Source organism: Littorina saxatilis, linkage group LG3, assembly GCF_037325665.1.
Source record: "Littorina saxatilis isolate snail1 linkage group LG3, US_GU_Lsax_2.0, whole genome shotgun sequence".
Taxonomy (NCBI): domain Eukaryota; kingdom Metazoa; phylum Mollusca; class Gastropoda; order Littorinimorpha; family Littorinidae; genus Littorina; species Littorina saxatilis.
The window spans coordinates 65,763,576-65,779,947 of record NC_090247.1 but is presented as its reverse complement, the minus strand read 5'-3'; the positions used below and the strand labels follow the sequence as shown (position 1 = coordinate 65,779,947).

Below are 16,372 nucleotides of genomic sequence, written 5' to 3'. Positions count from 1 at the left end.
TTCAAGAGGTTTTTGTGATAAAAGTACTGTGACATGGTATTGTGTGTCTCGACGTGAGTGAACCAGTCGGTATCAGTTAAATCCTGACAATGTTAATTGTTGGCCGCATGATGAACAAAGTGTAGACAGATCAAACACACACACACACACACACACACACACACACACACACACACAAACACACACACACACAAACACACACACACACAAACACACACACACACATACACCGTACACTGACAGACAGACAGACACGAACGCACACACACACACACACACCGTGCACAGACAGACACAGACAGACAGACAGACAGACAGACAGACAGACAAACAGACAGACACACACACACACAATCACACAATTGGAATAGAGACACAGCAATGAGCACAGGCTTTATTGTTCACCTTTTATGTCAATCACACAACAAAAACAAGTGCCCCAGGCCTACAGTTTGTTTTCAATATGTATATCTGGCAATCGGTTTCAGTTCTTTTCTTGCACCAACAAATAGTAAAAGAAGCAGTTTGAAAGAGAAGTCATGTAAAATGAAACAATCGCCATAGAATCCACCAACCAAACAAACAAACAATTATGCAATAACAAACAAAATTGCGAAGTAATGAAAATACAACTCATCCCCCCCTATCCCGCAAAGCAAAACGTGTGTGCGCGTGTGTTTCACTCCAGTGAATTTCATGTTCACACTTAACCGGTGTAACATACCACACGTCGTTGATCACACAGTTTAGTTTAAGTGGAAGCCCTTACTAGCCTTAGTCCAAGCGTACAACCACCTCATGTCCCAAATAGATTCTTATTCTGGGAACAAAAATAGAAATTTAGCATAGCATAGCCTTAGTCAGTATTGTCCCAAGAACTTTGTCCCCGTGATGGTGAAGGAGCTAGTGATAACGTTGCTCGGGACGGTACGTTGTTGATTGGGTTGCTGTCCTCCGAAGAATATGTCCATGATTCCTGTAAAAAATTCAAAGGAAACGCATTATACGCTGTATGAAACATGTTGTAACAACAACAACAACAACACCAACAACAACAACAACAACAACAACAACAACAACAACAACAATAACAACAACAACAATAGTAACAGCAATAACAACAACAAAACAAACAACTACAGCAACAACAGCAACAACAACTTTATATTTTTTTCTTTATCTATTTATCATTGAATTTTGTTCTGAAAGGTTTGTGTTCATTCAAAGCAATGTATTTATTTAACGTTAACTCTTACGAGAATATATACAAGAAAAAAACATTCAATGAAGACAAAATGCTGCATACATTTCAAAGGAAATCAGATCTATTTGGCAGCAATTATTTATTAACAAAAAAGAAGTTTTGTTACAATGCTCGATATATCGCAATAAACAATTTAGAAATAAATATCCCTTCTTAATTTAAATATACCATCAGCACCCCAGAGGATATTACTAGTACTGGTAGCAGGATAATTGTGCCCCGAACAATTTCCCCCCGACAACTGCCCTCTGGTCAATTACCCCTCCCCCCCCACCCCCGCCCGCCCCCCACCAGGAAACTGCCTGCCACCATGGTAGGACATTGATATAACTCTCACACTGTCTGCAGCACATGCTTGCCTCATTGCTAGTTCCCATACCCCTACCAAACGCTATAGCCTCTTTCCCTTATTTCTCCCCACATCCATTTCTCAAGCTGACATTCAGAGAACTCCATCTCCGTCTGCTTCTGCATCCAAGTGAGATTGTCTCCAAATTGTGACACCTAGCTCCCGTTGACTGCATGGATACCATAAACAATGTAAGCTAGTCTGCCTTCTTTGCATGTAATACTAATGTAGAAAACACCTTGCGCTATCATTGCTCTAATCTTGACACGTACCAGGTTTAACCTGCCACCCGCCGTCGACCCACAGAGCCATGGTCTTCGCTTCAACCTCAAAAGAAAGCCGTATGTGCTGGCCCGCTCCCACTGTCACGCGTTGGAACCAGCCTAGTTGCATCTTTGGGGCTGGAAGTGACGCATCTCTCCACCGGATGTACACTTGAAACACCTTCAACAGCAAATGATACAAAGTAGGTTGAATGCGTGCTATTTAAGTGTTTTTTGTCGTTGAACATGCTTTGGTACTGAAATGAGAAAAACAAAAACTTTGTCGCCAACGGACACAAAGGACAGATCACCCAAAGCTCCTAAAACAAGAAATTCCTCCGAGGTAGGAAAAACACCCCCGTCCTTACCATTCTCACTGCCACCAACTGAGAAGGTTATTTCCCTTTGACCATTAATATGTCCCTCTATAAGTCCTTGTAGAATCTTAATCCACCAATAACTCCCTAACCGTGTGTTTGACTGGTCCCAATTTTTGTAAGGACCGTCTCAGGAATTTATAGAACCTGTTCACCAAGTTTGGTGACGATCGGTCCGTTCATTCTTGAGATCTATATGCGAACACAAACACACAAATACACAAACAAACAAACAAACAAACACATCGACCGAATCCAATACACACCCCTATACCGGGGGTGTAAAAACTGGATTGATCCATTGTAGTTAACTGATGCAGTACACGAAACAGCTTCTGCTAAAAAATGACGGAGGCATCTGAAGAATTATAAGTACAATGCGAGGATAAACATTTGTTCACAAATACGTAAGTATCTCACGTCACATATTTGTGGTTGTTTTTGCACATATACGAGTGTTCTACACGTAACGCTGAAGTACTAGATGCAGCTTTCACCATACAAATCGATTAAGAATAACGAAGAATGACATGAAAATGTCCACATAGTTATATTTCCAAACAAACCTGCAATCCAATCGCATGTTCACTGAAAAAATCAGATTATGATTTGCATTTCTTGATTTGCTGAAGAGTAAGTATCTTTTGTGTGGACAAAAAACACACACAAAAAATACAACAACAACAACAACAACAACAACAAACATCAACAACAACAACAACAACAACAACAACAAACATCTGACATGTAGACAGATTTTGTAAGGACTTTTATAATCTCGGCAAAAAGTCTCTGCAGACTTTCTGATCTTTCTTTCAAAATTCAAATCGTTTACAGAGTTTCTGTCTGAGCAAACTCTCACCTCTTCAGCGTCCAGCGAGCCCTTGTTGACCACAGAAATTGAACCCGACACCGACTGACCAGCGGTGATGGAATTTGCATGCTCCACGTTTGAGTACTCAAACGTGGTGTAGGACAGTCCGTAGCCAAACGGGTAGAGCGGTTCTCCTTCAAAGTAGCGGTACGTTCTGCCCTGCATCGAGTAGTTCACCATGGGAGGAAGCTGCAATATACAATGGCAACCTGGGAAGTAACTTAGTCCCACTAAGCTTATGTTTGGTATGTGATTACAGTGTTTTGAACAATCTTGTGAAATAAACGAAAATAAGATGATGGACAGAGTAACCTGATGTACTATTTATCATGGTGTTTGTTTTATCTGCTATTTCATATGAGAAAAAATGCTTTGAAAAAAACAGAAAGAAACTGCTCAAAGTAATTTAAAGGCAAATAGAATATATACAACAGACATGTCAAATGAGCTAGCTCCCTCGCACAACCTATGTCGATAATAAGAAAAGAAAACTGGCAATGCAACAGACGAATGCAACTACCTACCTGCGAAGCCAACATCGGCCATGTAAATGGCAGTCTCCCAGCAGGCACTGCGCCTTTGACGTCATTTAGCAGGATGTGACGCAAAGCATCACCAGTGGCAGTAGCAGGAAAGAAACATTCCATGATGGCGGACACACGTGAATCCTGATCGGCGAAGGAGATGTTGACAGGACCAGCATTGAACAGCACCAGTACAATAGGGGTACCCGCGGGGGCTGAAAAAAACAGGAATATAAACCAGCATAACTGCATTTGATTTTCCTTTGTGAGTAGTGTATTCACACAGAGTACTACTTAGTAGAAACTTAAGACAGATCCCCTTTTGATTGCCCTGCAAAATAAGACCCCTCATGAAACCACTTTCTCTGTCTGTTACACATTATCTTCTGATTAGGGCGGGGACGTAGCTCAGTTGGTAGCGCGCTGGCTTTGTAGCCAGTTGGTTGCTATCAGCGTGGGTTCGATCCCCACGTTCGGCGAGAGATTTATTTCTCGGAGTCAACTTTGTGCAGACTCTCTTCGGTGTCCGAACACCCCCGTGTGCACACATGCGCACGAAAAAGATCCCATGTTCGCAGCGAAAGTCTCAGGGCTTGGAAAACACGACGACACGCATGCATCATCTCTCGTCTCTGATAATCATGATCGTATTTCGATACTTTGACGAGACAAACCCAATGCTGGTGTGTCGAAGAAGACAGCCACAGCGGGCTTGTTCGAATCAAAGTATCACACCATATCTTCAGCGTATTACCAATACCTGTCCCAATATAGACCAGTTGGTCTAAGAGGACGTTAAGCCGTAATAGTCAGTCAGTCTTCTGATTCTTACTTATATAGATACTTCGTCTAAGCTTAATTAAGCCTCTTCTTATATTCTGAATTACACGTAATAACCATTGTTCCGAAACGGGATCATTTAAGTCGGCTCTCATGAATCGATCATTCGCTTGTCGATCAGATATTCACAATGTTGAACTTTACCCACACGTATAAAAAAAAAACCCACACACGCACCCCCTTCCATCCCAATTCATCACTTCGTGTACCGATCGTCAACAGGCGTTGCTTGGTCACTGTTGTAGGAGCATAATGTGACTCACTCTTTTCGATGACATCCAGCAGGAGTTGTCTTTGTTGCCCCGGTAGCTCAGTGTCTGGTCTGTCATTTCCTTCCATCTCCACCGCCTGACCTGATAACAATAAACACTAGGCAGCTAAAGTAAGAACAATGCAAAAGGTGAAACCTCAGGTGAATGAGAATTTTATTTGTATCCTTCGTGGAACATCTTCAAAAAGAAATACATATATTTTTCATATACATCTGGAACTGCGATCCTCATTTTTCAACTTTCTGAATGTGACCTTTACGATGGTACTCATCGTACTCATAGACAGAGAGCCATTAAAACGATGGAAACATTAGAACTCAGAAACCATGCAGGTTATTGGACAACTGTTCACAAAACAACCCAAAACGTAACTCCGAAGTTGAAGCTTATATAAAAAAAGAGGTTGAAAACAGGGCTTGTATAAACTGCTCGAGCTATTTCAACGTACTCCTTCCATTTTTACTTTCTTTCTTTCGTTTTATCAACGATGCCGATGATGTTTTTCTTCCATTTTCCATATAACTATATTTCCGTCCTTCAGTTTTCCTTTTGCGAATGGCATTACTCATACCGATTGACCAGTCCAAGTGTGTGGCAAAGGGATTGTACGTACAATATGCCACACTCTTACCATAAACTTACCTTTCTCGCTATTTTATTCTTCATATCGGAACGTTAACAGTTGATCTCTTTCGGCGTGCTCCAACCCATCAAGTTCATCCTCACAATATGTAACAGTTTTATCAGCCTCCACTTTCATTTTACACAATAAAATATTCGTCGGATAAATGTTTCGCAATATTTTCCAATGCAGGACACGTGATCGAATTCTTTTCATCAATTTCAAATCCCAACTTCCTTCTCCAAAATCCTTCAGAACAGGTTGGACTGTATTTTTTCTCAACGAAAACTTTTCGAATTTGTTTGACTGATCTCACTTTCTTTCCACAAAAGGTCGGAACGTCACAGACTGAACAATTAACATCGCTTTTATTTACAGTCTTGAAAAGGAAATGTACAGCTGAACGAAACAACATTATACTCAAGGCGTGCCAGGCTGTTAATAATTCCCTTTTCACTCCACTGCAAAGTTTTCTTTAGTGGAACCTACAAAATCCGTAATCAGAAAACAAGAATTTTAGGTGATTTGAACGTTTAATTATTGACAAAATAAAACGTTACATTTACAGTACGTCGACCCAGAGTTTTGTTCTAAATAGACAGAGACAAACAATTACGGCACAAAAAACAAACTTATCTCAAAGTTTTTGATGAATCTCGCATGCAAGATGCCGGAGAGGTATAATCAAAGTCGATATTCAACAACAACAAAAAAAGAGAAGTTTTTGAATTAAAACCAAATCCGTGTAAAACAAATGCAGTTGTCTGTTTACCTGTTCCCAGAAAGACGAAATTGATATTAGTATTGGAAATGGCCTTAGTGACGGACTGAGTATCGTAGTTTTTGCAATGCGTGTCGTCACAACCGGAGGCGAACTGAGCTGTTACTGCCAGCGACCTGAGGCCTTTCAGCGGCGTGGTGACCTGATCGGCTGGTACTCTAGCAGAGTAGTCTCCCATTAGCTGTTTGGGGTTATCCGCGAATGGTCCGACAAACTGAAACACACAAAAACTAAATATATCCTAAAAACAGTGGAAACTCCATGTTAAGACCCCTAATAATCTGAGAAAATAGGGTCTTTTAAAGGAGGGAGTCTTAAAACGGGGGTATATTTATAGAGCTAATGAACAGAAAGTCTGAGAAAAGAAGTTCTTAAAATGGAGGAAGTATTACATTGGGTGGTGGTGGTGGGGGGGGGGGGGGGGGGGGGGTACCGGGTTCCACTGTTAATACTATTAGGAATCTGCCTGAGGACTCACACAGACTTCTATACCCATGTATTAAATCGATATTATAATGTAACAAGTCGCGTAAGGCGAAAATACAACATTTAGTCAAGTAGCTGTCGAACTCACAGAATGAAACTGAACGCAATGCAACGCAGCAAGACCGTATGTATATACTCGTAGTCCACCGCTCACGGCATAGGCAGTGAAATTGACAAGAAGAGCGGGGTAGTGGTTACGCTATGCTGCATAGCACGCTTTTCTGTACCTCTCTTCGTTTTAACTTTCTGAGCGTGTTTTTAATCCAAACATATCATATCTATATGTTTTTGGAATCAGGAACCGACAAGGAATAAGATGAAACTGTTTTTAAATTGATTTGGAAAATTTAATTTTGATAATAATGTTTATATATTTAATTTTCAGAGCTTGTTATTAATTCGAATATAACATATTTATATGTTTTTGGAATCAGCAAATGATGGAGAATAAGATAAACGTAAATTTGGATCGTTTTGTAAATTTTTATTTTTTTTTACAATTTTCAGATTTTTAATGACCAAAGTCATTAATTAATTTTTAAGCCACCAAGCTGAAATGCAATACCGAAGTCCGGGCTTCGTCGAAGATTACTTGACCAAAATTTCAACCAATTTGGTTGAAAAATGAGGGCGTGACAGTGCCGCCTCAACTTTCACGAAAAGCCGGATATGACGTCATCAAAGACATTTATCAAAAAAATGAAAAAAACGTTCGGGGATTTCATACCCAGGAACTCTCATGTCAAATTTCATAAAGATCGGTCCAGTAGTTTAGTCTGAATCGCTCTACACACACACACACACACACACACACAGACACACACACAGACACACACACGCACATACACCACGACCCTCGTTTCGATTCCCCCTCGATGTTAAAATATTTAGTCAAAACTTGACTAAATATAAAAAGCGGTGTCCTTTTTTTTCTGGAGTAGCCTTCTGTAGCAGCTTACGTAGAACTCCAATGCTGATGGTTTGATCCAGGTATAATGTCGGTAACATTTTTTCCGTGATGGAATAGAAGAATCACAAAAACAGCATATAATAACCGCACGTACTTATTGAATTTTATGTACAATTTCGTTGGCGGAAAATCAGTGGGTAACAAGTGGAATGGGAAGAAAGAGATATCGTTTTGAGACAGACTTTGCGTACTTTAAATTGGGGGACAGGTTCGTGGTACACGAGCAGACAGTTTGATAATCTACATCCGTATTTGATTATTTTAAAACAAGTAATTATTTACATGAATGAAAACTATGGTCACACTATATGTATTCATATTCTAAAAAATGATTTATCAAATATGAACAGCGTTTATGTCAGACATTTAGATATTAATGGCATAAGCTTTGACAGCAGAATCCACTTAACCCGTTTAGGGAAAGAGATAGAATAGCAAACTTACGCCAACAGTACCAAAGCTGGATTTCTTCAGAGGAAGAATACCGTTATTCTTCAAGAGAACAAAAGATTTCATGGCGGCCTCTATTGCTAAGTCATGGTGTACTGGAGTGTTTGCATCAGCAGAGCTCAGCTTGCTGTAGGGGTTCATTTCCGGTGGGTCAAACTCGCCCAGCCTCATTCTGGTGTAGAACAATGGCCGGACACGTTCCCGTACCACAACTTCTGAGAGTTTGCCTTCTTTCACAGCTTGCACTGTAAACCGAACGAACATCTGTTTGCACACGTTACACATCATTTTGAAACCTTTACAGTTTTTGAGACAGAAGAGATATCAGAAAAAGTGTGTCTTTACGGTCAGTTCTCTTTGTAAGGGAATACAATTACACATTGGTAACCGCTGGAAAAATCAGTAGAATTATGCAATAAATATAAAACATGTTACAGATGGGTAATACTAAGATAAAAATCTGCTAGCTATATAATACTACCCTACTTTTGCAATGAAACGCTTTCAGTACATATAAAGCTAGATCTGATTGTTACTAACGGAAGACAGTTTTGTCCTGAACATTTACGGTCATCCAGAAGATTAACCAAAGCACATTAGTAACGCTAGAACTATAACCAAAACTTCAAATTGTGAATAATATAAATAATCAAAAAAAAACCACCCACATAAAACAAAAAACTTTAAAAAACGATGATAACAAAGCAACACACAAGGAAATAAAGGAACAAACTAACAAACAAACAATAGTACAACAACAACAACAAAATCCACACAAAAAACAACCACCACACACAAACAATCCGAACATACCACACAGACCGAAGAGAGGAATTCCGGAAATAACTCTCTCTAGTTTTTATGGACTGCGTGAGAGCTAGTTGCTTTACTTTGATTTGTCCTTGCTTTTCCATTGAAACACTGTGGCAAGCTACACGTGTAATTGTAGGCTTGCATCAGGGGTTTTCATGGAAACAAGGGAAATCAACTCTTCAACAGCCCATGCAAACTTGGCAGAGTTAATTCAGAACATCGTGCTGACGGCATCGTTAGACAATCAACGTAATCTCGTGTGGAAGAAAACTCTGTTCCACGCCAAAGTCTGAATAGCAGGTAATATCTGACAGAATTGTCCCAGACTGACATGCCTTACCCAAAGACAAAAAGGTCGTATTTCCATGATTGTTGAGCTCCAGGTTGCAACCTGCGTTGACACAGCCCGCCGTGGTGTCGACGGTGTTGTTGTAGTAGTGGTGGTCGTTGATGATGTGCTCTATCGCGCTACCATCGCTGACGACGTAGCCTTTGAAGCCCCACTCTCCTCGTGCGATGTCTGTCAGCAGTTTCTTGTTGGTGCAGGACGGGATACCGTTGATGCTTCGATTCATGAATAGAAAATGTATGTTCCTCACCCCCAAGGTCTTCAAGTATAATTGTAAAAAAATGAACTTTTTTGTTTTGTTTAACATAGCAGGTGATTTCATTCACTGAAATCGAAGGACAATGAATACTCTGTAAATAATACAATCTGCAGGTCGTATCGCACAGGATCAGAAGAATAATGATTCAATAATAGCATTCGCGAAAGAATAGGGTGCTGCTGGCGTAAAATTAAGTCAATTCTCTTTCCTTCGGAATTCCGCAAGCAAAAATATCATACAAATTTGGATTTTTTTTTTCTTCAACATTTTTTATTCAGGCATGCATGAATTAATTGTCAAACAATTCAAGGTACATAAATATTTGACAAAACAACATAATACATAATTTATATGGCAGCTAATAATGCATTATATGGAGCCCATTTAAGGGTAAACTGATATTGTTTCATATGAATACTGTAAACATATTGGTCAATTTTATGTAGATAAGATAATTCTTTCAAAAATACACGTAAACATGGTCTGATGTTATTGATTCTACATTTATAAACAAAAAATTTAGCGTTCAAGAGTATGAAATCAAAGCCTTGATCTGTCTTTATGTTACTGTCAAAACCAAAAAGTATCAAGTTATCAGTAAGGTTTAGTCTAATACAGTTGTCACATTTCCTTTTTAGAAATTGTTCAAACTCAGCCCAAAAGGTTCTGACATGTTGGCACTTGCATAAGTAATGGTAAATCGAATCTTTTTCAACTTTGCAAAAATTACATAAATTACTATTAACAACTTTCATTTCCTTAAGGACTGAGATTAGAAGCATGAACAGACCAAATCGGCTGTGTAAATGGCACAGATGTGACTTTGAAAGAACACGGACGTCTTTCAAAACCATGTAAAGGTCACCAGAGGGTATAAACCACAAACTGAAAACCAAGTTTCAAAGCTCTAGTTAAAGAGAAAGCTTCTAAGAAAACAAATACTTTCCTTTCTATTACACAACGTAATAGACCTTGCTGGGACTCTGAACTTTGACAGGGATCTGAAATTATTCCTTTAGCTTGATTATATGTGTTTCTCTAACACTTTCTACCCCACTTATGTTGACCAAGTTTTTTTTAGCCGAGACCAGCTGTGCTGCAGCACTCAGAATTGTAGTATCTGTGCCGTAGGCACAGTGTATCAACACGATGGAATTCAGATCGACGTTACAGGAAGCGAATGAAGTGACTGTGTGTACGGATATATCCGTACCAGGTCAGATAGCCATATGAGTGGGTACGGATATATCCGTACCTGGGAGACAATGAGTTAAGGTAACGTACATAAGCTTTGGTTGCACGGGCTGAATTCTCACCTGTTATAGCTACACATGAGGTTGTATGTGCCGGCTTGCACACACGATCGGAATGCTGGCAGATGAGTCATCCTCCAGTCTCTTTCGGATACCTAGAGGAGTGACAGATACGATGTTTCATTATTTATGACACAGTATGTGTAATTCCATGCAACGTTAGAAGCACTAGCAATAGCAATATATAGATTTAGCCAAATGTCAGCTTCGTCGTAAACACTGAATGATTCTAAAAACTTTCGCTCTTCTTTCAGAATGTGACTTCACTCCCACTGGGCTATGTTAGGAGTTGTGGGCAAGGTTGCAGAACGTCAACTACTCTGTACTTATTTCTCAACCATGATTTTGGGAGACTTTGTAAACACTACATGAACTACTCTGATGCTTTACGTCCAGAAAGGACACATTCAAATAAAAAATATTGCGGGTTTGTGCCAACATTGTAGTACATTTGTTCTTCTTGGCGATGCCTGAAACAAGTATTTTGTTTTTTTAACGTCTTGCGCTCAGTAAATAACGAATGACCTGATAACGAATGACCTGATAATGACTGGTCTGTGACCTAGCTTATCTCAACCATTTCGATAATAAAGGCGTTAGGATTTATCATCCAGGTCTTGCTGATAAATCGCAGTGAAGTTGTCACCAGTTAATTTAAGCTTCTTGTTAGATTCAGTCTTTTTGAAAAGAGCCAACCAAACAGACTGTTTCCGACATTTGCCATCATTACTTGAAATATGCCAGCCCCCCGTACCCCTGCCTCATTTTAAAAGCCTCCCCACCCGATCATCCAACTGGTCCATCCCTCACAAGTGCAATTTAAATTACCAACGATCTGAAATCAACAACTTATGGACGTCAGCAATGATGCAAATAATCAATGAGTTAGTAAGAGGACGACCGTACACACAACACTTCAAATAATCAATGAGTTAGTAAGAGGACGACCGTACACACAACACTTCAAATAATCAATGAGTTAGTAAGAGGACGACCGTACACACAACACTTCAAATAATGAATGAGTTAGTAAGAGGACGACCGTACACACAACACTTCAAATAATGAATGAGTTAGTAAGAGGACGACCGTACACACAACACTTCAAATAATGAATGAGTTAGTAAGAGGACGACCGTACACACAACACTTCAAATAATCAATGAGTTAGTAAGAGGACGACCGTACACACAACACTTCAAATAATCAATGAGTTAGTAAGAGGACGACCGTACACACAACACTTCAAATAATCAATGAGTTAGTAAGAGGACGACCGTACACACAACACTTCAAATAATCAATGAGTTAGTAAGAGGACGACCGTACACACAACACTTCAAATAATCAATGAGTTAGTAAGAGGACGACCGTACACACAACACTTCAAATAATCAATGAGTTAGTAAGAGGACGACCGTACACACAACACTTCAAATAATCAATGAGTTAGTAAGAGGACGACCGTACACACAACACTTCAAATAATACAAGCGCCTGCCATGTATTAGACCTTGACCTTACAGACCTCAGCATTGAAGGAGGCTCTGCTGACAGGGATGTTCTCAGGACCGCCGTGAACATCAAAGTGTTTACATCCACCGCTGGCACGGACGTAGCGCGTGTCGTTGCCTTGGAGACCTTGGATGAAGGCTCTGGCGTACACACCTGTTAGGTAAGGATCCTCTCCGTATGTCTCCTGAATGTCACATTTAAAATTTCGAAAGTTATTTTGAAAATGCTGTGAGTGACGTTTAGAAAACTGTTATGGATTTTGTTTGTGTCGTTCATGGGCTGAAACTCCCACGGCTTTTACGTGTATGACCGTTTTTTCCCCGCCATTTAGGCAGCCATGCGCCGCGTTCGGAGGACTGTAATGAATGATTCACATAATTATTTACTGCCTGCATCCAGTGACCTACAACGCTCGCCGTACGATGCATCACGTAATCGTATGTTGACGTTTCTTCTTTGCCCAGCAAATCCTAGCCCATTCTGAATGGATCAATGTATGGATTCTTGTCTTTTGTTCTTGCACAAAAATATGGTTTTTTGGCAATGAAAAAAATATACTACTCATGAATTGGTCTACCTCGTACTGACCGTATATCTATATATAATATGTTGTGCTCTCTCTCTCTCTCTCTCTCTCTCTCTCTCTCTCTCTCTCTCTCTCTCTCTCTCTCTCTCTTTCACTCTGTTTCTGTCTCTGCCTGTCTCCGTCTCTCTCTCCCTCCCCCCTCTCTCTCTCTCTTTCTCTGTCTCTCTCTGTCTCTGTCTCTCTCTCTTTCCCTCTGTTTCTGTCTCTGCCTCTGTCTCTGTCTCTCTCTCCCCCCTCTCTCTCTCTCTGACTCTCTCTCTCTCTCTCTCTCTCTTTCACTCTGTTTCTGTCTCTGCCTGTCTCTGTCTCTCTCCCTCTCTCTCTCTCTCTCAACTCCTCTCTCTCTCTCTCTGTCTCTCTCTCTTCCTCTTTTTCTCTCAACTCCTCCCCTCTCTCTGTCTCTCTCTCTCTCACCTCCTTATGTATTACTCCAAATCGTTTTTGTTGTTGTTGTTGCTCTTTGTTTTGATTGGTTTGAATATTATAAATTCACGAAATTGTCCGCCACTCTGCTTTACTTCGTTGTCTTGAAGAGCACATGTCTAAGGAATCTTGTGCTCCAAAGCTGCATACTGGATTTCATTTGGCTTTGTGAAATATGAATGTGAATAAAACACTGTTTAAACCAACATGTTTGTGCGAGCGCGGCGTACTACTCACCTGGTTTCTGCCCCACCTGGAGTCCCTCATAATGTTGATGACGGGGGAGAAGCAGGAGGCACCGGCGTGGAAGGCGTATTTGTTCTGTTTGGTTAAGTCATTGTGTATCCCTCTCACCTCTACACCAGTTGCCTCCGCCACCCCAAAAATCAATTCAGGGCTGCAATAAGCAGTGTGAAGCATACGTGAATCATATCATAGACGCACAGAGGCATAAATGCAGACACAGAAAACCATAGACTTACAGACAGACACAGACAGACAGAAAGCCAGACAAACAGAGACAGAGACACACAGAGCTACAGACACAGACACACAGACGCACACAAACACACGTAGGGAAACACACAAGCAGTGACCAGCGCGAGACGGACCGCGTGCTCATACCTGAGTTCCAAAGTGACGAGATTTACATCGCAGTACCTTCTGTGTGCGCAGTTGGAACTGGAACTTCGGCGGCTGCAAGCACCTGGTTTGCCCTTGAAAAGGTTCTTGCTTAACGGGTTAAAAACGTACTCATTCAAATTTCAGAGTTTGTTTGTTTGTTTGTTTGTTTGCTTAACGCCCAGCCGACCACGAAGAGCCATATCAGGGCGGTGCTGCTTTGTCATATAACGTGCGCCCCACACAATACAGAAGTCGCAGCACAGGATTCATGTCTCACCCAGTCACATTATTCTGACACCGGACCAACCAGTCCTAGCATGCACTAACCCCATAATGCCAGACGCCAGGCGGAGCAGCCACTAGATTGCCAATTTTAAAGTCTTAGGTATGACCCGGCCGGGGTTCGAACCCACGACCTCCCGATCACGGGGCGGACGCCTTACCACTAGGCCAACCGTGCCGGTCAAATTTCAGAGCCTGGTAAATGTTCTGTATTGTTTTTTTGCATCATTGCTATTTCATCTTCCTTGTCCTTGCTTTACACAATACTCTTGTAAAACTACTCTTGGCCAAATGTGGTATGTTGTACCTGAACGCAGCAGCTAGACCAAGTGCTTGGGGGAAAGCGGTGGCATTTGCCCCGACATCACCCCTCAGACACTCTGTCGCCCACTCGTAAGGTTTGATTCCAAGTCGCGGAATGGCTGGGGCTGGTCCACCTGTGCAACAAAATGTAACCATCTCGACTCACGACTGTTCGAGCTGTTTATTGTGTCCGCGTCATTCCCACCTCCCCCACCCCCTCCGTCCCTGCACGGTGTCCGAATACTGACGGTAATCCCAGAGCAATGTCGCTGGGACTTATTTTCTTCGGCAAAGTTGTCAAAACGGCAATAAAAGGTTTGGCGTATTTATGGGGTTTTCAAGCAGTCCTCGTCGTCGCATTTCCCCCACCATGGTAAAAAGGAAGTTCGGCAGCCCTACCGCGCTAATTCGCTGTAATTAGAGCTTGCTGTTAACTAAAGAGAGAATTGTTTAACATTTACCGAGCACAAAAAGAAACTTCTTTGCAACAAAACAAACTAGCTACATGAAACAAGACGTGGTCGATATTAGCGGCCCTTCCCCTAGAATTTTCTATTTATTAAGCTTTATTTCTAACAAAGCTTACCCACGCCATTGCGCCCTCCGCCGTTCGCCATCTGTCCTTGCATCTCCTCCAGGGTCAGTCTCTTGACGATGTCCTCCACCCTCACGTCCCAGGGTAGGGACACGTTACGGAACGGGTAGTCATTCACATCACCATCACTAGTCAAACTCGACGCTACGGCTAAGACGACGAAAAAGAACGCAATAAAGAATGACGAATTCCACCACCTCGCCATTTTCATTCCAAGTGTATTTTGCAAACTAAACAGTCTGTGTTTTCTCATGCCAAATGTGATCGTCTTGATGATATGCTAACTTTTATCTCAGACATTGACCTTAAGATTGTGCTTGATAGGATTTTATTTTGACCCGAACCTACGAACACTTGTCATCAAATAAATGCAAACGATCTCACTTCGCAAAATTGGAGCTGAGTCCGCTGTATCGTTGAATGACATATTTTTTGAGACCGTTTTGTCCTTGAAAGATAGTGATGTATTTAATAGAATCGTAATAAAACGCACTCTATCTGAATACGATTGCATTGCCTTGCGAGAACGCATGTGCTTCATTTACACACACACACACACACACACACACACACACACACACACACACACACACACACACACACACACACACACACACACACACACACACACACACACAGACAAACAGACACCCAGACACACAGACTCACTCACACACCGACACACACAAACACAGACAGATAGACACACACACACACACACCCACACACACAGCAGAAGAACCAACCGACAACCTGACCGACAGGAATTGACACCACTTAAAAAATAAAAAAACCGACACAGACACAGAAGTGAACCCAAAAACAATAAATTCTTGTTTCATATACAATTCAAGCTGAAAAAAACCCAAACATTTGGTTTATTGTTTTATTTGATTTTGGTTGGAGTTACAAAAAGAGTCCATTCAGAGAAGAGAAACTCGCAACGAAAGACACACAAGCAGAGACATGATTACTGTCCATGTTATTGCGACGACCAGTTGTGAATGACAAAAGGCTTCAAAAAGAACAAAACAGAAATGCACATATGTGACCCTCCACCACGGAATGAGTCGCATGTCACCTTTGCATGATGTTCATATTTTTGCATTTTTCTAAAGAGTTGTTTTATGCTCTATCCAGTGGTGAAAACCGTTTTAGAAAAGAGCGAAAACTGTTTGAGTTATAAGCCTGTGACTAAGGTGACCCTCACGATGCGACTCATTTTGTGGTGGAGGGTC

General features: G+C 41.1%; 1 protein-coding gene across 1 annotated transcript; it reads right to left on the bottom strand.

Moving 5' to 3' along the window:
- Nucleotides 1-380: 380 nt before the first annotated feature.
- Nucleotides 381-15,447, bottom strand: LOC138963005 (uncharacterized). Its single transcript, XM_070334977.1, has 13 exons — nucleotides 15,126-15,447; nucleotides 14,544-14,673; nucleotides 13,568-13,727; nucleotides 12,335-12,505; nucleotides 10,810-10,901; nucleotides 9,226-9,449; nucleotides 8,067-8,317; nucleotides 6,158-6,380; nucleotides 4,755-4,844; nucleotides 3,652-3,866; nucleotides 3,116-3,316; nucleotides 1,886-2,057; nucleotides 381-976 (listed from the first exon to the last, which is right to left on the bottom strand). The coding sequence occupies exons 1-13, from the start codon at nucleotides 15,385-15,387 to the stop codon at nucleotides 861-863; spliced, it is 2,307 nt and encodes a 768-aa protein (XP_070191078.1). The 5' UTR covers nucleotides 15,388-15,447; the 3' UTR covers nucleotides 381-860.
- Between the last annotated feature and the right edge of the window lie 925 nt (nucleotides 15,448-16,372).

Coding starts and splice junctions, on each gene's coding strand:
- LOC138963005 (XM_070334977.1), bottom strand. CDS start 15,387: ATGAGAAAACACAGACTGTTTAGTTTGCAAAATACACTTGGAATGAAA. Junction 4,845..6,157: donor TTTCGTCTTTCTGGGAACAG/GTAAACAGACAA, acceptor TATTGTTATCAG/GTCAGGCGGTGGAGATGGAA. Junction 3,317..3,651: donor GGCCGATGTTGGCTTCGCAG/GTAGGTAGTTGC, acceptor TGTATATTGCAG/CTTCCTCCCATGGTGAACTA.